The following is a 24,429-nucleotide window of genomic DNA, read 5'->3' on the forward strand; positions in this document are numbered from 1 at the left end:
GGAACCGCCCTCCTGCTTCCGTTGGCGTCACTTCCGCCGGGTGGAGGGGTGTGGTCCTGGTGCGCAGGCGCGCTGAGTGGCTCCGGCGTGAATTCTGCGCCGCGAAGCGTGAGAGGCCGGTAGCTGCTGCGCTGGGCTGGCGGCGGCAATTCCGCGTGCTCCCTGCGGCCGGTTGAAACCGTTGGCGGGCGCTGGCTGAGAGGTGAGGGACGGTGGCCCAGAGGTCCGACCTAGATGGCTGGGGCTCAGAGAGTGAGTAGGGGAGGGACGGGGTGGCCGATGCAGGCGTTTCCACTGTCGGCTCCTCTGGCATACGCCTGGAGGAAGGAGTTCCATTCAGATCTTATTCGTGCTCTGGGGTGGTGGCGGGAGTCCTGCACTTAGGGTCACCAACTTGTTTTAGTTTTAAAACTGAAAGTCCCGCGTCCTGGGAACCCCCTCGGGCCTGGCCAAACCCGGACGGTTGGTCACCACCCGACTGGGCTTCAGGTTTGCTGCATGTTGGGGACAGGGCTCTTCTCTTGAGTCTTGGGAGCTCAGTCCCTAAGGAGGAAGCCTTAGGACGTGGAGAACCAGAGAACGGACTTAGGGCCGGAATAACTTGCCTCTGAATCTGGGTCGCCATCACCTGGATGGCTGATAACCTGGTGTAAGTTTTTTAACTTCTTTGCGCCTCAGTTTTCTCATCTGTCATAACATATAGAACCTAACTCGGAGGACTGTGATGAGGATTATATGAGTAGAAATGTGTTAACCTCCGAGTTAGGTTCTAGGTGCACTCTGCAGCACCTCCCTCTGAGGAGAGAGGAAGGGGAATGAGGTGGGTGTGTATTTGCAACCCGACTTCCCTGCAGACAGGTCCAACTTGGGACTTACTCACACTGTGCCCCAGGCTCCCAGGGTCTAGCATAGTGCCTGACACAAGACAGTTACTCGACTGAAGGGATGGTGTTTAAAACAGTGCTGGTGATGTAGTGGGTGGGGTGGGAGGCAGAGAGACATGGCTTCTGTAAGCCTCAGTTTATCTGTTTAGCGGAGATGGGTGCACTTACTTCCTAGGGCTTTTGCAAGGAACAAAGGAGAGGTCCTCTCCTTGTCAGTGTCCCCCGTTGTAACCCTTGTCAGCCCCACATGTAAAGGTTTAGGTAGGATGGTGGACAGAGTATGTCTGTGCTTTCTCCCACACCACACCCATGGTTTCTCACAGTGCTACCCATGGAAGGGGCTTGAGTGTTGTCTGGTTGGCCTGACTTATTGTTTCACAGATGAGAGAACTTCAAGTTTAAAGGGGCAGTGGCATGCTCAGGGTCACAGTGCTCAGTGGGGGATGTCCTGGGGTTGCCAGCCAGACCCCTCAGGTGGGCTGTTTCAGTGGTGGTAATGGTGTGCAGGTCAGTGTCTGTCTGTGCATGAAAGGATATTTTAAGAATAGCCGGCCAGCCGCTATGGTTCACTCCTGTAATCCCAGCACTTTGGGAGGCTGAGGCAGGTGGATCATCTGAGGTCAGGAGTTCGCCACCAGCCTGGACAATGTGGTGAAACCCCGTCTCTAAACTAAAATACAAAAATTAGCTGGACGTAGGTTGGCGCGCACCTGTAGTCCCAGCTACTGGGGAGGCTGAGGCAGGAGAATCCCTTGAACCCGGGAGGCGGAGTTTGCAGTGAGCTGAAATTACACCACTTCACTCCAGCCTTGGCGAAAGAGCAAGACTGTCTCAGAAAAAAAAAAGATAGTCAATATTGTTTTTGTGAAAAAATTTAATAAATAATACAAAAATATAGAGGGAGGAAGGTTAAAAAAAAATCATTCCCATCCCAGAACCAAACCTAAGGGCATCTTATCAGGGCACATAGTGGTCGAGTAGGCACCCATGGGGTGAGGAGCCAGAGAAGGTTGGAGTGAATTTATAAAGATAAATGGGTGGGTTGATGGTCATATTTAATGGAGCAGGGGCTTGGGAGAGGGCTGGGTGTAATGGCATTTATGTGCAGATTAGTAGGTCACAGAGAAACCTTTCTACAGTTGGGCAGTCTGGTGTCTTAAAACTTTCCACCCAATGCTTTGAGTTAGGTATTAGATCCATTTTGTAGATAAGCAGATTCTTGGAGGTTAAGATGCCTTGAGGTCATTTAGTTTTTAATGACTTTTTTGGCATTAGCAGACCCTCTACCCAAGTCAGGGCCCGGTCCAACAAAACCTGGCAACCATCTTGTTAAGAGAAACCTGTCAAGTTCCCAGTCCCTTACTGACCACTGGCTGCTGTCACTCAGCTAGCTTTGCTGCCCACCTGACAGCCTCTCCTGTGACATGGGTGGTCTCCTTGCCCACTGCGCACAGGCTTTATAATTAAGGCTTAGGGTTCTAATATTGATACATGGAAAGTCATATTGTGGAGGCTTTAATTTTTTTTCTCTTTGGACAAGGGTCTCAGGGTCTCAGATTCTGAGTAAAAGCCAAGCAAACAGCCAGGACACAGCAAGTCAAGATGAAGGCAAGATGGGAACCTGAGCTTGTTGCCTGGTCTTTCAGGCTACCTGTCCCACTTACTGTGACTTTGGGCAGTTCACTTACCCTCCTGCGCCTTGAGTTTTCCCTCCAGATGGTGGTGGTATGATCATAGAAGTCGTGGCGGACATAAATGGGACATGGCTTTGTAGAGAGCTCGTGATCATGTGTTCTATTGTGCAGACTCCGTCATCTTTTTTGTGGGTATGGCGTGTGATGAGAGCTCAGTAAACTGACCGTACAGACAGAAGAGGAGGCAGCCAGAAGTGCACGTGGAGTAACTGAGTGAGGGCCCCAGGCTATGCTGTGGTGGATAGCATACCGACAGCATTCAGGAAATGTCTGCTGAACTGAACTAAAGTGACTTACCTGGGGCAAGAACGGAAGTATGCCCTCAGCCAGTCCAAGAACACCACCTTCTGCTTGCTGTTCTCTTTTAACATGCCCACATGGCTAGAAGGAAAGCATGTGGAATCTCTGTGGCTGCACTGGAACTGGACATTGGGCATAGGAAGTTGAGCCGGGGAAGGAAAAGAGGACTCTGTTTAGATCCAGCCCCATAAAAAACTGCCGTGTTTTTACACTTAGGGCTAAACGTTGAAATCTGTCCCATCTGAGCCTGGCAGACAGGGTGTCTTCAAAGTCTCAATGCAGTTTTAAGCTTTCATAATTTCAGAAGCATAAATGCTGCATACTTGCCAAAAGCGTCATTTGAAAGTTTAATTAAATTTCCTTTATGCTTATCTAGTCCTGTGGAATTTGAATAATACCATTTTACTTTACTGTTTGAGGCAATGTTTGCTGTCTTCCATTAGAGGGACTGAATTTCCACATGACGGCTTTTTGTAAGTTTGTAGCATTTACACTTATCTTATGAATATTAAGCCTGCTGTGCAGTTATGCTGACTTTGAAGGTTTTGATGGTTTTGAGCTTTTCTTTGAAGTTCTAGCAAGTGTTTATGGCATAAATTACAGATATTTTCCCCTGGGGCTAGGTTGGGCTTGAGGTGTAATCGAGGTGACTCTTGGCCAGCTGCTGGGCTGTCCTCCAGGCCCTGAATAATGGGGAGGTAAGCTCCTTACAGACCTTGGCTCATTAGCCAAGCAAGTGGACACTCCTGTTCCCGTTTCATGGCATGTGTAAAATCCAGAGGAAGGCAGGAAGAGACAGAGTTCTGACTTCCTGTTCAATCCATCCATTCTGCCTTAAACAAAGACCAAATGAAAATGATGGGAGAGTTATTTTTTAGCTGGCAGGTAATCAGATTCTAATCATCTTCCGAATTGATATTAATTACACTGTAGCATGTGGCTAATCTCCAGAGAGCTCGAATGTTTTGCACAGATACTCTTGAGTATCTTTTTGTCAACATTACTGCTTCTTTCAGACACTATATTTGGTTTCCAGCTTCCTTCCTAGACCTTTAATTCCTGACCTGCCAGGACAGGAATCTCCCAATTGAATCTTAAGGCTTGTTGAAACCTTGCTTTCTCCTGTCTCCCTCTCCGTCGAGAGATAGAATTGTCCTGAGCAACAGAGGTTGGCAAGCTCTAAGCCATATCTAAGTCCAGGGACTGTTTTCTGTTGTTGTATCTTATTAGGAAAGTACTTTAAAGTTTTTCAGCAGATAATTTGGCATACCACAGCTGCTTTCACCTTGTGCCCGTGATGAGAATCTGTTTCTTGGTAATATTTATGAGTTATTCCTGCTCTTACACCAAAGTACACCTCCAGGCTCTTTGAGAATGCAGTGTTGGCTCTTGTTCAGCCTTTGATCTCCCCTGTCGGGCAGGATAGCCGCTCTTGTTGCCTGGCATGTGGAACATCCTTGGCTTTTTTTAGATGGTAAGCTTTGAGAGAGCTGGCTCATGGGAAATGTGGTTCCAGCTCCCAGGAGCCTGGCAGTATCACACATCTCTACAGTAACCAGATGAGAAGATGACAGTTGCTGCAGCACATCCAGGGTAGTCGTGTTTTCTTTCCCGAGGATTTGGTGCTAGGTTGTAGCTGACCGCATGCCCCCTGCTTACTAGCATACACTGATAGTAAGCAGAGGAGTGGGGTCTGGGACCCCGGGTCAGGGGTCTGTGGTTTGTGTGTAGCATAGAAGCTGAGCTGGTGTCTGATAGTGTCCCACAGGGCAACTCCACAAGAGACCAGCTGGGCCTCTGTAAACCCTGGCGATGCAGCCAGGATGTACATTTCCATTCAAGGCTAAATGGACATAAATAACCCTGGTCATTGCTTGGGTGTGACCTTACCAGCAGTGATCCAGAACATGGTGGAGGAGTGATGGTGTTTTCATGCTTGAGAATGCTCTGCAAAACAAGGGTGGATCTGAAAGACTGTTGGATGAAGTCCTTCCCTGAAGTAAATTACATCGGTTTACCTGACACTCACCTTTATTTTCACAATGAGCAAGAAAGCGCTGGGTTAAACAGTTCTCAGTATTTTTGCTGTGAAACATAATGTAAAACAATGCTGTTTTAAAATCTAGTGATTAAAACATTATGTAAGTGTGGAAAATCACTGTGACTTCTCTAACACTTTTAGATGAATGTGTGTTTCCTTGAGCACAGTAGCATTTCTGTGAAATTTTAAAATGATGTTTATGTACGTGTACAGACATACTTCATGCTGGAGGGCTCCCCAGGGTTCATGAACTCCTCCGGTAATTCAGCACCTAGCAGTTGGGACTCGTGGTTCCATTTCTTTCTGACTTGTCTGACGAGCTGCCACATGAAGGAGGCCCTTGTCCATTACGGCTGAGGCACATGTCCACATTTTAACATCTGTAGACGTATAGTAATATTGATATGAATGCTGTTAGTGCCATAGCAATTATGTCCATAAAATTGCCTCTTCTCCACTTTCTAAACTTCACTCAGTTTTCCTCTTGCTGTGTTCTTAGTATGTTTGAGGACCTGAAGTAGTTTGTAGTGAACACCTAAATTGCAGTGCGTTCTGTAAGTTTATATAATTGAGAGAGTTTAAGATATTAGGGAAAGTAAGATTTAACACCCTCAAAGCTCATCATCTTGAGAGCCAATCTGCCAGGTGTAAATCCTGGTTCTGCTAACGGAGCGTCCTTGGGCAAGTTACGTAATCTCTGCATCTCAGTTACCTCCTATAAATTCTGAACAATGATAGTCCTTCCATCATAGGGTTGCTGTGGGGATTTAATAAGTGAATACATGTAAAGCCCCGGGAATAGTGCCTGGCACAAGATAAGGACACAATAAATGTTAGCTATTGTCACTGTTAATGTTAGTTTTACTTATATGAATGGTGGAGTTTTATGTAGATTGCTAATCAACTTTGTTATTTTCATGTGAAATTATGGTTGAAAAGTTAGTTGCATGAGCCATTTATTGAAATGAGAAGCTTCAGTTTATAATGATAATTATCTTTTTTTTTAGGACAAGACCTAAAGCCTGTCTTGGATAGCGAATATTTAGCCATTTACCTAAAATGGTATTTTTTACATGCAATGCATGTGGTGAATCAGTGAAGAAAATCCAAGTGGAAAAGCATGTGTCTGTTTGCAGAAACTGTGAATGCCTTTCTTGCATTGACTGTGGTAAAGATTTCTGGTAAGCTTCACAGAATTCATGTAGATCCATAGTAAATCCAGACCAGTTTTGGAAGCCTTGGCATGACAAAGCTTAGAAAAATAGTGGCACATTTGAGGAAGTAAATTAAGAATAAAAACTGGTATGGTCCATTGATTAAAATTCATGTGATTCTTTACAATGTGCTTTACTAGGCTGGGTGCAGTGGCTCACACCTGTAATCGCAACACTTTGGGAGGCCGAGGCAGGCAGATCATGAGGTCAGGAGTTTGAGACCAGCCTGGCCAACATGGTAAAATTCCATCTCTACTAAAAAATAAAAAAATTAGGCTGGCATGGTGGGGTACACCTGTAATTCCAGCTACTCAGGAGGCTGAGGCAGGAGAATCGCTTGAACCCGGGAGGCAGAGGTTGCAGTGAGCTGAGATTGCACCATTGTACTCCAGCCTGGGCGACAGAGCAAGACTCCATCTCAGGGGGGAAATAAAATGTGCCTTACTAAACAATTTGCTTTTTGAGGATGTGTTAAAGAGACTAGGGGAAGGGGAATTATGATTCGAGCATGCAGTTGGTGACACTGGTTGCTATTGCATTGCCACTGTTACCAGACCCAGGGAAGCAACACTTGGAAGATGGCTCTAGGGGGTTAGAGCTGCTTTTGTTAGACCACGGGTATCGTGTGCCCATCACAGTGAAGAGATGGACTTATGAACCAGAAAGTGAATTTATGAGCTCACAGTGGGGCAGATGACTGATATGTCCTCCCTAGAAAATCAGAGCTGCTGGTGGAAGTGAGGCTCTTCCTGGCCCCCTGAGGGTGTCAAGAGATACTTCCACTGAGGAGGCCTCTGTGAAGGTAAGGAGTTAGCGGGGAGGGGCCGGACAGATCCTGACTTAGTCACCATTTCTTAAGGTGGGTCGTTTGCAGAGAGCTGCCCTCTTGAATTTCATGTTGATTCCCTTTTGGCTGCAGAACGTCCAGGCGAGAAGGTAGCTTCTGGCAGCATCTGCCCCGGTGTCCTCAGGCATTTAAGTGGTATTGGCAAAGAGTCTCTTAATTCACTGTAGAGCAGTGATTTTTTAGAAACTGCTAACCTCTGTTCAGACTTAATCCTAGGAGGAAGCTAGATATATAAAGTAGGTTAAAATTGAGTTTTCATTAGGGGACTTTGCCCTGGACCTTGTCCCCAACATTTCCCTGAAGAACCCCACAGAGCTTTACAAAGTTATGAGACAAAATTGAGTTTTTCCAGGACCCTAAGGTATCCAGAACTGTAGGAAATCTTGTACTGCCATTTTATACCTGTTTTTTTAATTTATTCTCCAACTAATTATTGACTGCCTAGTCTATTACCAGAAAGTCATTCATAATTTTTGTAATTTAAGAAGACTACCCTATTGCATACTTATTTTTGTGTTTATTCAGTATATATGCATTTATGACTAAAAAGTACTGCCTATCAATTTATTGTAAAGTGTTTATAAAAATGGGGGAAACATTTGGTGATGGGTTTGATATTGAAGACTTTGGAGGAAGCAGGATGTGGTTCTGACTAGGAGGTTTTCAACATAAGTGAAATAGATGGGTGCGTGTGTGGTAGACAGATGTGAAGATATACAGAGAGTAGTAGCAGCATGCTGGTATCGGTGCCTCCAACTTGGTGTCAGTCTAATGGGAGAACCTTTGATCACTTTAAAGGGGCGATGACTATAAAAACCACGTGAAATGCATAAGTGAAGATCAGAAGTATGGTGGCAAAGGCTATGAAGGTAAAACCCACAAAGGCGACATTAAACAGCAGGCGTGGATTCAGGTAATGTCTTTATAATTCGTTGAGTATCTTCCTCTGACACCTTCTGCTTTCTTTGGAAGCCCAAGAGACTAAGAATATATGTGTCATCCTGCAGACAAGCCCTGGAAACCTTATGTCCTAGGATAGACTGAGGTTGAACTAAAACTTCTTGAAAAAGAGTTCTTTGGCTGGGCACAGTGGCTCACACCTGTAATCTCAGCACTTTGGGAGGCCAAGGTGGGCAAATCACGAGGTTGGGAATTCGAGATCAGCCTGGCCAACATGGTAAAACCCCATCTCCACTAAAAATACAAAAAATTAGCTGGGCATAGTAGCAGTCTCCTGTAATTCCAGCTACTCAGAAGGCTGAGGCAGGAGAAGTGCTTGAACCCAGGAGGTGCAGATTGCAGTGAGCCAAGATCGCACCACTGCATTCCAGCACCAGTGACAGAGTGAGCCTCTGTCTCCAAAAAAAGAAAGAAAAAGAGTTATTTATTCTTCTAGCTGTTTAAACAATTGTGGTACATTATACCTTTAATGCATGTGTTTTGTTAATTTCTTGAAAAAAATAGTTTAGAATTCTCATTAGCTTTCCCTTGGCTGCAAAACTGAATGGAAGCCTTCTAATCTTTCCCTGCTTCTAGTGATAATGCAACTTTCTAACTCAAGCTGTGTTAATCTGTGATGTCTGCCAGTCATTAGAATTGGGCAAAATAAAGACACTTTGATCAATGTAAAGAATTTTCTACTTAACTAGAATAGCATGAAAACATGCACAATAGAAATGGCAGAAGCCTTGACTCCCTCGTTCACTGGGAAGCATAATTCTCAAAACGCTACTGATCCTTTACAGAATAGGTAGCAGGAGGACGGATTCAGAAAGGAAGGTGGGAGAACGCAAAGACCAATGTCATCTATGGGAAAATTCTGTTTTTCTAAAATCCAATAAAAAGTAATCACTCCATTTGATACTATAGTTGAAATGTAAATTTCTAGCTTACTTAATTAGCATACTACTAGGAAGGCATTTCTGTTCACAAAGGACTTACAAAGTCAGCCCAGAGCAGATTGAAAAGCCAGTGAAATCCTTTAGCTTAACTAAGATGTTTGCGTTTGCCTGCAGCCATACTTTTGGGCACTCTCTCTGTAATTCTCTAAAAACCAGATGACATTCCTAGGCCCTGAGGTTGAGGTACATGGGTCTGTGAGTTCCGTCTCTGCTGTTGTCACTCAATGAAATCCTCTAAAGCAGGGGTCAGTCAGCAAACTATATAGGCCACAGGTGGCTTGCTGCCTCTTTGTAATGAAGTTTTACTGGAACACAGCCATGCCCATTTGTTTATCTGTGGTCTTTGGCTGCTTTAATACTCAATGCCATAATAGTTATGGCGTTGTAGTGTGACAGAAACCTGCAAAGCCTAAATACTGTCTGGCGCTTTACAGATAAGGCTTGCTGACGTTTGGTCTAAACCAGACATCCCCCAACTAGGCCCGGGCCGCATGCGGCCCCCTGAGGCCATTTATCCGGCCCCCTGCCGCACTTCAGGAAGGGGCACCTCTTTCAGTGGTGGTCAGTGAGAGGAGCACAGTATGTGGCGGCCCTCCAGTGGTCTGAGGGACAGTGAACTGGCCCCCTGTGTAAAAGGTTTGGAGATGCCTGGTCTAAACTGTCAGGCTTCAGCAGCCCTCTCCAGAACTCACTTCTGCTTCTGTCATGGTCTCCTGGTTTCTCCCCGTCTGATTCCTCCCTGACTCCCTCATTGCCATTGTTCACAGATGGAGAAGAGTAAGTGTGGTCTGCAGGGGAATCACCTGGCCCAGTGTGGGGGTTTTGCTCTTTTCCTTAAATCATTAAACCCCACATTTGAAAAATAGAATTAAGGAATCTAGTCAGGAGGAATCCCTGTTCTCCGAAAGCTTTTTATTAGTAGATTGGGTGTTTTGAAGTCATTCATATTATAAAGGGCTCAGAATGTTGGTCCTTGGAGGGACTGTTTCTTCTTTCATCTGCAACTTGACCATTTTGTCTTTCATCTGACATCTGACTTCTGGCATTTCTCACAATTCCAAAAAGTTGCTACTTTCGAGCTGCCTGGATCCCACCCCATCTCCCATGTTCTATACTTGGGGCTGGTTGCTCTCAGACCGCACCCATTTTTATTTCTGACACTGTGCTCTGCTGCTCTCATTTTTTCCTGTTAATTTTTATTAATTTAATTTTTTTTGAGACAGGGCCTTTTTCTCTCGCCCAGATTACAGTGGTGCAATCACAGCTTACTGCAGCCTCGACCTCCTCAGCTGAAGCAATCCTGCCTCAGCCTCCCAAGTAGCTGTAGTACTACAGGCGCATGCCACCATGCCTACCTACATTTTTAAATGTTTTGTAGAGATGGGGTCTCACTGTGTTGCCCAGGCTGGTCTCAAACAATCCTCATGCCTCAGCCTCCCAAGTGCTAGGATTACAGGCAGGAGCCACTGTGATTTTTTTTTTAGCCTTATCATTTTAATACAAAATAGGTGGATGTTAACCACTTAATAAAAATAACTCCAGTAATACAGAAGAAGTCCAGAAAAGAAAGCAATACATAATCCCCAAATCAACCAGCCAGAAACAAGCGGTGTGAATGTGTGCTGAGCATCCTTCCAGATCCTTCCAGATGTCTCTGGGCTTACAAGCAGACTGCAGGTAGATGAACCAGGAGAACACCACTCTTAAATGGGTTATAGTGTTTTTCTCTAACCTGTGTCTCCACTGCCCCGTTCTTTTCTGAAAGGGCTGGCTGTTCCAGTGAGTGCTAAGGCAGCCTCGTTTTTGAATGTTCATGTTTGTCTTGTTTTCTTGATTTTTGTTTTTCTACTTGGGTGCCTGAAACAGCTTTGCCTTATGCTTGTCTTAGTATCCATTTTTCTTCTAGTCTCTTTATTTATAGATTCACTTCTTTCCTACTGCAGGGACATTTTCCTGCATTTTATTTGTTTAGCTCCAGCACTGATCCTTGTTTCCTGGTTGGTGACCATCCTTCATGTCTACTGTCATCTCTAACTTTAATAATTATTTTTTCCTCTTCCTTCACTGAGATTGCCAGACACAGAAAATTGAAATTCCTAGGTCACTATTTTTCTCTCTTATGTTCTTGCAATTTAAGATTAGATTTTTTTTTTTTTTTTTTTTTTGAGATGGAGTCTCGCTCTGTCATCCAGGCTGGAGTGCAGTGGCACGATCTTGGCTCACTGCTGCAACCTCCACCTCCTGGGTTCAAACAGTTCTCCTGCCTCAGCTTCCCGAGTAGCTGGGACTACAGGCATCCACCACCACACCCGGCCAATTTTTATATTATTAGCAGAGACTTCACCATGTTGGCCAGGCTAGTCTCAAACTCCTGACCTCAAGTGATCTGCTTGCCTTGGCCTCCCAAAGTGCTGGGATTATAGGTGTGAGCCACCACACCCAGCCCAGATTTTATTAGATCTTAATGCTTATTGTCTTAACCATAACCTAGTCCCTATAATACCCATTTTTTAAAATCACATTGTTTGTTTCTTTTCCGTGGTAAAATATACATGATATAACCATTTAAACGCGTACAGTTAACACATTCACATTGTTCTGCAACCATCACTACCATCCACTTCCAGAATTTTTTTGTCTTCCCAAACTGAAGCTCTATCCCCAATAAACACTAACTCCCCATTCCTCCCATCCCCAACCCCTGGCAAAAACCATTCTACTTTCTGTCTCTGTGAATTCAGCAGCTCTAGGTACTCCATGTAAGTGAAATTATTCAATGTTTGTCCTTTTGTGACTGACTTGTTTACCTTCACATAATATCGTCAAAGTTCAGCCGTGTGTCACTATGTCCCTTTTATGGATGAAGAATTTTCTATTGTGTGTATATTTACCCAGCAGTGGGATTACTGGTAACTCTGTTTTTAATTTTTAGAGGAACCTCCGTACTCTTTCTGGAGCAGCTGTAGCATTTTACATTCTTACCAGCAGTGAGTGGACAAGGGGTTCAGTTTCTTCACAGCCTTGCCCACAAGGCTTATTTTCGGTTTTATTTTAGATAATAGCCATGCTAATGGGTACAAAGTGGTATCTCATTATGGTTTTGGTTTGTATTTCCAGCATCTTTTCATGTGTTTATTGGCTATTTGTATATCTTCTTTGGAGAAATGTCTATTCAGGTCCTCTGCCCATTTCAAAATTAGATTGTTTGTTTTGTTGTCGAGTTGTAGGAGTTCTTTATATATTTTATATATGGATTTATTTATTTCATTTGTAGAGACGGGGTCTTGCTTGTTGCCCAGGTTGGTCTCAAACTCCTGTCCTCAAGCCACCATACCTGGCCAGTACTTTAGATATTAACCCTTTATCAGATATGATTTTCAGATATTTTCTCCCATTCCACAGGTTGCCTTTTCACTCTGTTGATGGTGTTCTTTGATGCATATAAGTTTTTTATTTCAATGTAGTCAATTCGTTTTTTTTTTTATTTTGTTGCCTATGCTTTTGGTGTAATAGCCTATAAGTTATTGTCTAGTCCAGTGTTGTGAAGCTTTTCCACTGTGCTTCTCTTCTTAGAGTTTATAGTTTTACCCCTTAAGTTTAGTTATTTAATCCATTTTGAGTTAGCTTTTGTGTATGATGTTAGGTAAGGGTCCAGCTTCATTCTTCTGCATGTGGATTATCTACTTTTCTTACCACCACTTGTTGAAATGGTCTTGGTTTTTCCCCGATTGAATAGTCTTGTTGAAAGTCATTTGACCATATATAAGAGGGTTTATTTTGGGGCTCTCTATTCTGCTGGTTTTATATCTCTTTATGCCCATACCACACTGCTTTGATTACTGTAGCTTTGTAATAAGTTTTGAAATCAGAAAATATGAGATCCACATTTTTGTTCTTCTTTTCAAGATTGTTTTGGCTATTTGGTATCCCTTGAGATTCCATGTGAGTTTTAGGATGGATTTTTCTATTTCTGCAAAAATGTATATATACACACATTGGATTTTGATGGGAATTGTTTCAAATCTGTAGATTGCTTGGTTAGTATTAACTTCTTAATAACTTTAAGTTTTCCAATCCATTAATACGGAATGTTTTTCATTTATTTGTGTCTGCTTTAATTTCTTTCAGCAGTGTTTTTTGGTTTTCAGTAAACAAGTCTTTTGCCTCTTTGGTTAAGTTTATTTTGATTATTCTTTCTGATGCTGTTGCAAGTGGAAATTGTTTTCTTAATTTCTCTTTCTGGTTCTTTCTTTTTGTTATATAAAATGCAGCTTGATTTTTGAATGTGTATTTTGTATCCTGCAACTTTGCTGGATTTATTTATTCTAACAATTTTTGTGTGAGCCCTTTAGGATTTTTGATATATAAGAGCACATCATCTGTGAACAGAGATAATTTTACTTCATCCTTTGCAATTAGGATGCTTTTTATTTTGTTTTCTTGCCTAAGTGGTCTGGCTAGGACTCCAGTACTATGTTTTTTTTTTTTTTTTTTTTTTTTTGAGACAGAGTTTCACTCTTGTTACCCAGGCTGGAGTGCAATGGCACGATCTCGGCTCACCGCAACCTCCGCCTTCTGGGTTCAGGCAATTCTCCTGCCTCAGCCTCCTGAGTAGCTGGGATTACAGGCACACGCCACCATGCCCAGCTAATTTTTTTGTATTTTTAGTAGAGATGGGGTTTCACCATGTTGACCAGGATGGTCTCGATCTCTTGACCTCATGATCCACCCGCCTCGGCCTCCCAAAGTGCTGCGATTACAGGCTTGAGCCGTCGCGCCTGGCCTCCAGTACTATGTTAATAGAAGTTAATCTATATATTTTTAAGCATAGACATAAATACAGAATCTGGGCTGAAAATGTGAACCCTTCAGGCATGGCAAGGACTTTTTTTATTGGCTTTCATGAAACTCATGTTGGTTGTTTATTGTTTTTCCTTTTTCTTCCTTTTCTGTAGAAAATTAATGAATTAATAAAGAGACCTAATGTCAGCCCCAAAGTGCGAGAACTTTTAGAGCAAATCAGTGCTTTTGACAACGTTCCCAGGAAAAAGGCAAAATTTCAGGTATGAATTGACTTTCTTGAATGAAGGGCCCATCAGTGACTGAACTTGTTTGTACCTGTCCAGGTGGGATCCATAGTTCTTTTTCTTTTCGTTTCTTACAGAACTGGATGAAGAACAGTTTAAAAGTTCATAATGAATCCATTCTGGAGCAGGTGTGGAATATCTTTTCTGAGGCTTCCAGCAGTGTAAGTCGGATCTGATTTTAGATTTGCAGTGTGGCAAAAATAATTAGTAATAACGAAATGAGGATTTCATGGTTTTGGAAGTTAAGACAGCCTTCTTTTTTTATTTTTTGAGATGGAGTCTCACTCCATTGCCCAGGCTGAGTGCACTGGCACCATCTTAGCTCACTGCAACCTCTTGCTTGGTTAGGGAAGAGTCAGGGCATCACAGAGGAGACCACATTTGAGGAGAGTGTTCAATGAGGTAGAAAGAAGCGGAATTGGTTCACTTGTTTACTCCCTCCTGGTGGCCAAGGAGTTGGTTTAGACATAGAGGCAAGGCATTAGCTGAAAACCTCATCTAGATTGTATAGAAGGGAGGCCGATGTCTCAGGCACTCCGTGGTTAAAGTAATATTTTATGGCTAGGCACAGTGGCTCACACCTGTAATCCCAGCACTTTTGGAAGCTGAGGTGGCCGGATCACTTGAGGTCAGGAGTTCTAGACCAGCCTGACCAACATGGTGAAACCCCATCTCTACTAAAATACAAAAATTAGCTGGGCATGGTGGTGTGCACCTGTAATCCCAGCTACCCAGGAGGCTGAGACAGGAGAATTGCTTGAACCTGGGAGGTGCAGGTGGCGGTGAGCTGAGATTGTACCACTGTACTCCAGCCTGGGCAACACAGTGAGACTCTGTCTAAAAATAATAATAATAATAATAATAATAATGTATTTAATAATGATAACCATTACAGAGACACTTCCATACATAAAGAATGGTGACCCCCTGTCCCTACAGAAAATACAAAAATAAGCCGGTTATGTTAGCTTGCACCTGTGGTCCCAGCTAATTGGGAGGCTGAGGCAGGAATGTTGCTAGAGCCTGGGAGTGGAGATTGTGGTAAGCTGAGATCGTGCCACTACATTTCAGCCTGGGCAACAGAACAGAGCAAGACTCTGCCTCCAAAAAAGAAAAGGATGGTAAGAATGGTGACTGTTCTAATGATAGCTTTCCAATCTAAATAATGATAGTGACAGTACCATTTTCTAATACTTGATAATCTACAAAACTCTTCACACACAATGGGCTGGTGTATTGATCCGACGTGCTAATAAGCACGTCACAGATCTTTTCTTATTTCATCCGTCCATGCGTAAGGTTGGTATTACTACTTTTCATTTTACAGATAAGGAAATAGGTTTGGAACAGATAAATAATTTGCCCTTAGTCACGTGACTAGGAATGACCAGAACTGGAAGTTAAATCCAGATCTGCAGACACACATCCAGTGGTACTACCACACCTCAGGACTCTTCTCCATTTAAAAGGTGACTAGTGAGCTGGAATGAAACGTCTTAACTTCTGCGACCTAAGGATTCTTCACTTTTCCAGTGGAATGAAATTGTTCAGTGCAGACAGAGGGGTGTGGACTGGGGGAAGTTGTTTCCCATTTTGTGTATTTACGGCTACATTTTAGCTGTTGGTGAGGGGTCACAGTTATAAAACGGTAAGTAATAAAACGGTTTTTTTTTTTTTTTTTTTGAGACGGAGTTTCGCTTTTGTGGCCCAGGCTGGAGTGCAATGCAATGGTGTGATCTCTGGTCACTGCAGCCTGCACCTCCCAAGTTCAAGTAATTCTCCTGCCTCAGCCTCCCGAGTAGCTGGGATTACAGGCATGCGCCACCATGCCCGGCTAATTCTGTATTTTCAGTAGAGACAGGATTTCTCCATGTTGGTCAGGCTGGTCTCAAACTCCCAACCTCAGGCGATCTGCCCGCCTCAGCCTCCCAACATGTTGGGATTACAGGGGGTGAGCCACCGCACCCGGCCGATCATTTTTCTTGAACAGCTTATGTAGTAGGCACAGGCAATAACATGACAACTCTATTTACACATTTAAAATGAATATTTATGTGTTTCTTGCTTTTGCTTAATCATAAGGAACCAGTCAGTAAGGAACAGGATCAACAGCCACTCAACCCGCTGGCAAATCCACGTGCAGAAATCTCCGTCAAGGTTCCGCCCTCCAAAGGGAATGATGCCATGAAACAGCAAGGGGAGGTGAAGAAGAATAAAAGAGAAAGAAAGGAAGAACGGCAGAAGAATAGGAAAAAAGAAAAGAAGGAACTAAAATTAGAAAATCACCAGGAAAACTCAAGGAATCAGAAGCCTAAGAAGCGTAAAAAGGGACGGGAGGCCGACCTTGAGGAAGTCCCCGAAGCCAACGGCTCTGCAGGGAAAAGGAGCAAGAAACGGCAGCGCGAGGGCGGGCCCGCGGCCACGGAGCATGAGGACGGCCCCGGCAACGAACAGGCAAACGTGGGTGCGCGGAAGAGGAGGCGGAGGCATTCGGAAGGTAAGTGGCTAGCTCACGCTCTGGGATTTGTTCTGAAAACCTGAAGGCTCTGAAGTTGGGATATTTAAGCCTGTTAGCCCTTGTAGGGTTTTTTTGTTTTTTGTTTTTGAGGCTCTGTCTTTCGCCCAGGCTAGAGAGCAGTGGAGTGATCTCAGCTTGCTTCAACCTACGCCTGCCGGATTTGAGCGATTCTTCTGCCTCAGCCTCCCAAGTAGCTGGGATTATTGGGATTACAGGCATGTACCACCAGGCCCAGCTAATTTTTGTTTTTGTTTTGAAACAGAGTTTTCGCTCTTGTTGCCCAGGCTAGAGTACAAATGGTGCGATCTCAGCTCAGCACAAACTCCACCTCCCAGGTTCAAGCTAATCTCTTGCCTCAGCCTTTTGAGTAGCTGGGATTACAGGTGTGCACCACCACACCTGGCTAATTTTGTAGTTTTAGTAGAGACAGGATTTCTCCATGTTGGCCAGGCTGGTCTCAAACTCCTGATCCACCCGCCTTGGCTTCCCAAAGTGCTGGGATTACAGGCATGAGCCACCATGCCTGGCCTCAATTTTTGTATTTTTAGTAGAGATGGGATTTCACAGGCTGGTTTCCAAGTCCTGACCTCAGGTGATCTGCCCACCTTATCCTCCCAGAGTGCCAGGATTACAGGCGTGAGCCACCGAGCCTGGCTAGACCTTGTGTTTTGAACCAAGTAGGGGGGGAGCATAAGCTTTGTGGCCAGGCAGAGCTGGGCCCTGCCCAGGCAAATGACCTCACCACTCAACTCCCTTCACTCCATCTCCAGCGTGGAGGAGGGGGTTTTATAAGCGGGGGCTGGGCTGCCTGGAGAAGTGAGATGGTGTGTGGAGTGTGCCTAGCTTAACATAAGGCCTTATTAAATGGTAGCTGCTAGCATAGATGCACAATCTTTGTTTACAGAATCTTTCTAATTACCTAGCTGAAACAGACTCTAAGAAGAAAAAGATGAAGCTCCCAGAGCATCCTGAGGGTGGAGAACCAGAAGACCATGAGGCTCCTGCAAAAGGTAAGTCACTGCCATTGTGTGAAGAGCACAGCTGGGCATGCTGCTTTTGCCGATAGTCCCAGCTACTCCGGAGGCAGGGGCAGGAGGGTCACTTGAGCTCAGAAGTTTGAGACTGTAGTGAGCCATGGGCATACCACTTTCAAAAAGAGAGTGAGAGAAAGAGAGAGAGAAAGAGGAAGGAGGCCAGGGAGGGAGGGCGAGGGAGAGAGCAAAGAAAGAAAGGGAAAAATGCACTGTCCCTTGTAGGTTGGGAGAGGGGCCGGGAGATGCCCCCTTCTGGGGAAGGAAGGTATAAAGCAGGCACTTCTGGTAGGGTCTGACCCTCAGAGGCATGTGTAAGAGTTTGAAAGTAAAATCAGTTCTCTGGGATTTGAGTCAGTCTTACAGTGCCTCTCACCTGCTGTCTTTTAGGAGAAAAGTAAAGCAGTCTGGTTTGGAGATGGATGTTATCTTTGGAATTTAAACCCAGTAAAGCTTTCTGAGACCCTGTTCCCTTTCCCTCCTCCCAACTCTCTTGTTCTTGCCTTTCATTGTTCTCTTAGAAGTCCCCTCGGCTCTGCCCCTGCCCATCTCTGGGCCTGTTACTGGGGTCTCCTTGTTTGTATCACCAACCTCAGAATCTCAGGCCTGAAGCACTCCTGCCTGTTGAGGGGTAGCAAGTCGTTATTTCTCTGCCATCTCCCCTAGCCCCCGGGATCCTGCGGTTAAGAACAGGTCCAAGGACTCAAATGGGCATCAGCTTTATTAGCAGAGTTCAGTGACTACCAGCATTGGGTTAGATCTCTTAGCTGAAAACCCCGTTTTCAAGTTTGTAAACAGTAGTGTCCCCATACCTGTGGCATGAAAAATTCCGGAAATAAACAATTGATGTTTTCAATTGTGTGCTGTTCTGAGCAGTGTGGCAAGATTTCTTGCTGTCCTGCTCTGTGCCTTCTTCACCACAAGAAGGGTAAGTATAGGCCAATAAGATACTTAGAGAGAGACCACATTCACATAACTTTTATTACAGTATATTGTTAAAATTGTTGCATTTTATTATTAGTTATTGTTAGCCTTTTGCTGTGCCTAGTTATACTGAAAAGACAGAGTATATATAGGGTTCAATACCATAGTGGTTTCAGGCAGCCACTCGGGTCCCAGGAACTGTACCCCTGCAGATAAAGGGGGACAACTAGAATGGCTTTTTTTGTTGTTACATTTTTTGTTTTGGGATCCTTGTAAACTCACATGCAGTTAGTTGTAAGGAATAATGGAGACTCAGGTGTCCTCATGTATCCGCGTTCCCATTACCTTGTTGCCACCCTGGATGGCACTTTGCACCACCATAGGACAGCATCTCAGCCCGGATGCTGACACATGCCTTTTTACCTCCATCACCGCCAGGCTGCCTCCAGCTGCCCTTCTGCAGCCGCTGCCCCTTCCGTCACTCCCAGCCCCTCCTTAGCCTCTGGCAATCACTAACCTGTTCTTCATTTCTGTAATCTCCAGAATGTTCTATGAATGGAATCATATGGTATGTAACCTTTTGAAATTGACTCTTCCTCAGCATTTTCTCTGGAGATTCACCCATGTTGCTGAACTGATAATAATCTATTCATTTTATTGGTGAGGAGTAGCCCGTGTTATGCATGCATCACAGTTTCTTTCATCATTCACCTGTTGACGGACACCTGGGTGGTTTCTAATTTCTGATTATTAATGAATAAAGCTGCAGTGAACATTGATGTGCAGGTTTCTGTGAACTGCACAGTGAACGAAGTCAGTTTTTCTGACGTAGATGTCCAGTGCTGTGTCATACGGTAGTTCCATAATCTTTTAAAGAAACTGCCAGCTCAATTACAAACGTTGGTGAGGATGTGGAGAAAAAGGAACGTGGTGCACTGTTGTGGGAATGTAAGTTAGTACAGCCGCTATGGAGAACTGTTGGGAGCTTCCTCAGAAACCTAACGCTAGAGCTCCCATGCAATCCAGCAGTCCCACTGTACGGTGTGTACTCAAAAGAAGGGACATCGCTGTGTGGAGGAGTTATCTGCACTCCCATGCTTGTTGCCACAGTGTTAACAGTAACCAAGGTTTGAGTGACCTAAGTGTCCATCAGCAGATGAATGGATACAGAAAATGTGGTGCATGTACACAATGGAGGGTTCAGCCATGAAAAGGAGGTCCTGTCGTTTGCAGCAATGTGGATGGAACTGGAAGTCATTACACGAAGTGAAATAAGCCAGGCACAGGAAGACAAGCATAGCATGTTTTCACTTGTTTGTGGGATCCAAACATCAAAACAATTGAACTACTGGGAAGAGTAGTGGGAGGCTGGGACGAGGTGGGGGTGGTTAATGGGTATCCAAAAAACAGAAAGAATGAGTAAGACCTAGTATTTGATAGCACAACAGGGTGTCTCTTGTCAATAATAATCAAATTATACAATTAAAAATAATTGAAGAGTATAATTGGGTTGTTTGTAATACAAAAGGTTAAATACTTGAGGTGATGGATGCCCCATTTACTCTGATGTGATTATTACACATTGCATATCTGTATCAAAATATCTCACGTACCCCATAGATACCTACTGTGTACCCACAACAATTTAAAATGAAAAAACTGCCAACTCTTTCAGGCGTGGCTGTACACATTTTCTTTTTTTCTTTTGAGACGGAGTTTTGTTCTTGTTGCCCAGTATGGAGTGCAATGGTGCGATCTTGGCTCACTGCAACCTCTGCCTTCCAGGTTCAAGCAGTTCTCCTGCCTCAGCCTCCCAGGTAGCTGGGATTACAGGCATGTGCCACCACACTGAGCTAGTTTTGTATTAGTAGAGGACAGGGTTTCTCCATGTTGGTAAGGCTGGTCTCAAACTCCCTACCTCAGGTGACTGGCCCACCTCAGCCTCCCAAATTGCTGGGATTACAGGCGTGAGCCCCCGTGCCCATTGGCTGTACACATTTTCTGTTCGCACCAGCGGTGTGTAAGTGATCCGTTTCTCCACATCATAGTCAGTACTAGGCGCTGTCACTGTATTTTTGCCATTCTGATAGATGTGTGGTACCAGCTCATTGTGGTTTGAATTTGTATATCTCGGTTGTTTTTGTGGGTTTTTTTTTTTGTTTTTAACTGTTGAGATTTGAGAGTTTTTAAATATTTTCTAAATATTACTCCTTTGTGGGACATAGGGTTTGTGAATTTTTTTTCAGTCTGTTGCTTGTTTTTTCATCATAATAGTCTTTTTTGGGACAAATGGTTTTAATAAAGTTCAGTTTATCAATTTATTTTTCATGGATTGTGCTAGAACTCTTTACCTAGCCCTAGAGTCTAAAGATGTTTTTGTTTTCTAACTATCTTATTGAATAGCTTTTTTACAAATCAACATTTTATGTATTTCAGGTGTACAACTTAATGTGTTACTATATTTTATTTTTAGTTTTGAGACTGGGTCTCACTGTTGTCGAGGGTGGAGTGCATTGGTGTGAGCATGGCTGCTGCAGCCTCAACTCCTGAGCTCAAGCAACCTTCCTGAGTAGTTAGTACCACAGCCACATGCCACTACACACAGCGACTTTGTTCATTTTTGTTAGGACAGAGGTCTTGCTGTGTTGCCCTGGCTGGTCTTGAACTCCTGGGCTCAAGCAATCCTTCTGCTTCAGCCTCCCAAAGTGCTGGGATTACAAGCATGAGCCACCATGCCCAGCTCAACTTAATGTTTCATTATACATGTACATTGTGACGTATCACTACAATCAGGCTAATTAACACATTTGTCACCTCACATAGTTTACATTTGTGTGTGTGTGTGTGTGTGTGTGTGTGTGTGTGTTGAGAACACTCAAGATAGACCCTTTCAGCAAATTTCAGGTCTATGTTAAATGCTTCCTAGTCTTACCCTTTATATTGAAGTCCATGATCCATTTTGAGTTAGGTTTTTTGCAAGGTGTAAGATCCTGTTTACGCTTTCTGTTTTACCCGGCTTTCTCTCGAATGACTTTGGTGGTTGTAGAGGGGCGTGGCCTCGTTGCTGCCACGTTGGGGTGGAAATCCAGGTTCCACTCAGCCTCCGTCAGCACCTGAGGGCGGCCACTTCTTGCTGCTGCCGGGCAGGGCTGCCGGGCAAGGCTCCACTGACGTCACAGCAGGGGCAGCCTCATTGCTGGCCTGTGTGGATGAGAGCCCTGAGTTCCTGGTTGGCCTTCTGTGACACCGTTCCTCATTACGGTCTTCCAAGGGTAGAGAGCTCGGGCTCTCCACTCGGCTTTTGCTGGTGCGAATGGGGGTGGAGCCTCCTTTTTTTCTGTGAGGTGTGGCTGCGGTAAGGTGATTATTGTATACAAGTTTTCTGTCTGGTTAGGCTGCCCTTTCCTGGTCCTTTGCCAAGAGAGAGCAGGCTTCTGTTGGGGCTTTTTTGTCTGTGCCTGCTGGTGTTCAGTTGCTGGCTGCTTCAGCTCCAGGTCTGGGGTATAGGCGGCAAGCAGCTCACCCGCTGCTGCTCCGCGGGCCCCGGGGTCCCAGCTGGTCTCTGCCTTTCCGAGTCATCTTCAGTTTCTTGTGTATATAATTTCAGGGTTCTCGGTTGGTGGGCGGGAGGAATGGGGAAAGTGTGTCTACCCCATCTGCTCAGAAGTGGAAGTCCCCTAGATGAGTATTTTCAGTCCTTCTGTAGCAGTCGGTGGTGTCCTCTCACTCATTCCAGGTCAGGCTGCTTTTGCTCATCTTCGGCCTCCCTACTGTGCATAGATAGCCCATGATCTTAGTGGGTGCTTAGGAAATCTGTGTCGAGTTCATTAAATAGAACTCGTCATCTCGGAGGTTGTCATGCCGATGGCACTTGGGCACCTGCTCGCTCTAAGAGCCAGTCCTTGACGGGTAGTGCATGCTTCCAGGACACTGGGATTGAACAGACACAGTGATTGCTCCATGGTGCAGTGGAGTCCGGTCACTAGAGGGTCAGCTCATTTCCTGGAAGCAGAAAGGTGTTGCGGAAGGTGTTTCTTTACCCTTCTTGTTGTACAGCAAAACAAACGTCTTACATATTCTTATTTATTTTGTAGGTAAATTCAACTGGAAGGGAACAATTAAAGCAATTTTGAAACAGGCCCCAGACAATGAAATAGCAGTCAAAAAGTTAAGGAAAAAGGTATGGCACGTGAACAAACCCATGTGTATAACAGCTGGGGAGAACTGATTTTTAAATGTACAATTGTTTTTTCTTTTTTCACTTAAAACACTGAAAATGTGTGTGTGTGTGTCTCAGTGATTTTCAGGCTGCTCCAAAGCCCCTCACACAGCCTCAGCCAGGGTGGTGCCTAGATTTTGGACTGATTTCAAAGACTTTGAAGAGAGGCTCCCTTTATTTAATTTTTGTTATGTTTGGAAATTATTGTTTTAGATATTTGCTCTCTTTTGCCTATCCCAGAGCGATGGTTTCTTCTCCTTTATTTCACTTTGTATCTCAGGGTGACTCATGTAGCCAAGCCCCCACACGTGGCTGCTGCCTGGGTTTCCACAAGCAGAGCACACCTGTGTAGCTTGCACCTGGGTTTCTTTCATTTTTTACTGTTGTTCTATTTCTGGGTTAAAGACAGGACATTTTAAGATAAATTTCCAGGTCAAATACACTCATTTGGTGTTTGCTTTTCTTTGTGAAGGTTTTAGCTCAGTACTACACAGTGACCAACGAGCATCACAGATCGGAAGAGGAGCTCCTGGTCATCTTTAACAAGAAAGTCAGCAAGAACCCCACCTTTAAGTTATTAAAAGACAAAGTCAAGCTTTTGAAATGAGCATTTCTGTATTTAAAAATGGATTCCATTCTACTAACTTCTTCCTTTCACTGCTGTTTATAAAATGTGTAATGAATTCCAACAACTCAAATTTTGCTTTCTGAAGCTGTATTTTTAAGTTAAGAAAAAATATATTTTTGGTATAACTTTTATGAAAAAAATAAAATATATTCTTGTCCAAACTTGTAAATTTGTTGTGGCAAAAGTTATTTACTTTACAAAATAGTTTTGCGTGAAAAAGTTTTTTCCATGTAGTATAGCAACAGGTCAAAAAGTAATTCCTCTTTTGATCATACTAAAAAGTGTTCATTTTAACCACATCATTTATACACTTTTTTTGCTGTTTTTTGAGAAAGGGTCTCTGTTACCCAGGCTGGTGTGCAGTGGTGCAGTCTCAGCTCACAGCAGCCTCCGCCTCCCAGGTTCAAGCAATTCTCATGCCTCCGTCTCCTGAGTAGCTGGGATTGCAGATCCCCCCCCACCACATCTGGCTAATTTTTGTATTTTTAGTAGAGACAGGGTTTCACCATGTTGGCCAGGCTGGTCCCTAACTGACCTTAAGTGATCTGCTTGCCTCAGCCTCCCAAAATTCTGGAATTACAGGCATAAGCCACTGTGCCCAGCCATTTCTATACATATTTTGTTTCATTTATTTATTTTTGAGACAGAGTTTCACTCTTGTTGCCCAGGCTGGAGTGCAGTGGTGTGATCTTGGCTCACTGCAACCTCCACCTCCCGGGTTCAAGCGATTCTGCCTCAGCCTCCCAAGTAGCTGGGATTATAGGCATGGGCCACAACACCTAGCTAATTTTGCATTTTTAGTAGAGATGGGGAGTTTCTTCATGTTGGTCAGGCTGGTCTTGAACTCCCCACCTCAGGTGATCCACCCACCTTGGCCTCCCAAAGTGTTGGGATTAAAGGCATGAGCCACCACACCCAGCTTTCTACACATTTTTGATTATGTTTTGTGCATTTGTTTTTTGTGGTGCTAGAATGTGTATGTGAGCTGCAGTATCTGGTCTGAGAATGGTCAGTCTTTTGTATGTGCTAATCCTGTAGCTAGAAGTTTGGTGCTGTAAAGGAGGCTTCTCCGTAACAGGTTCATCCACACTGGCATCGTCTGCCTTCAGCCAAAGAGATGAATTTGTCAGTGGCTGGATTC

General features: G+C 44.2%; 1 protein-coding gene across 2 annotated transcripts; it reads left to right on the plus strand.

The window, feature by feature from the left end:
- Positions 1 to 51: 51 nt before the first annotated feature.
- On the plus strand, positions 52 to 23,457 carry LYAR (Ly1 antibody reactive). 2 transcript variants are annotated; one of them, XM_010345287.3, is made up of 9 exons: positions 52 to 252; positions 5,927 to 6,100; positions 7,779 to 7,893; positions 13,837 to 13,944; positions 14,046 to 14,129; positions 16,051 to 16,465; positions 17,410 to 17,496; positions 22,536 to 22,621; positions 23,133 to 23,457. In XM_010345287.3, the coding sequence occupies exons 2-9, from the start codon at positions 5,979 to 5,981 to the stop codon at positions 23,265 to 23,267; spliced, it is 1,152 nt and encodes a 383-aa protein (XP_010343589.1). In that variant the 5' UTR covers positions 52 to 252; positions 5,927 to 5,978; the 3' UTR covers positions 23,268 to 23,457. The 2 variants fall into 2 exon arrangements, with proteins under 2 accessions (XP_010343589.1, XP_010343587.1); XM_010345285.3 differs by having other exon boundaries at positions 52 to 202.
- The last annotated feature ends 972 nt before the right edge of the window (positions 23,458 to 24,429 follow it).

Source organism: Saimiri boliviensis, chromosome 3 (assembly GCF_048565385.1).
Source record: "Saimiri boliviensis isolate mSaiBol1 chromosome 3, mSaiBol1.pri, whole genome shotgun sequence".
NCBI classification, from domain to species: domain Eukaryota; kingdom Metazoa; phylum Chordata; class Mammalia; order Primates; family Cebidae; genus Saimiri; species Saimiri boliviensis.

Excerpts from the sequence above, each read along its gene's own strand:
- LYAR (XM_010345287.3), top strand. The coding sequence starts at position 5,979 with ATGGTATTTTTTACATGCAATGCATGTGGTGAATCAGTGAAGAAAATC. Across the intron at positions 7,894-13,836 it reads AACAGCAGGCGTGGATTCAG|AAAATTAATGAATTAATAAA; the intron begins GTAATGTCTTTA and ends CCTTTTCTGTAG. Across the intron at positions 16,466-17,409 it reads GAGGCGGAGGCATTCGGAAG|CTGAAACAGACTCTAAGAAG; the intron begins GTAAGTGGCTAG and ends CTAATTACCTAG.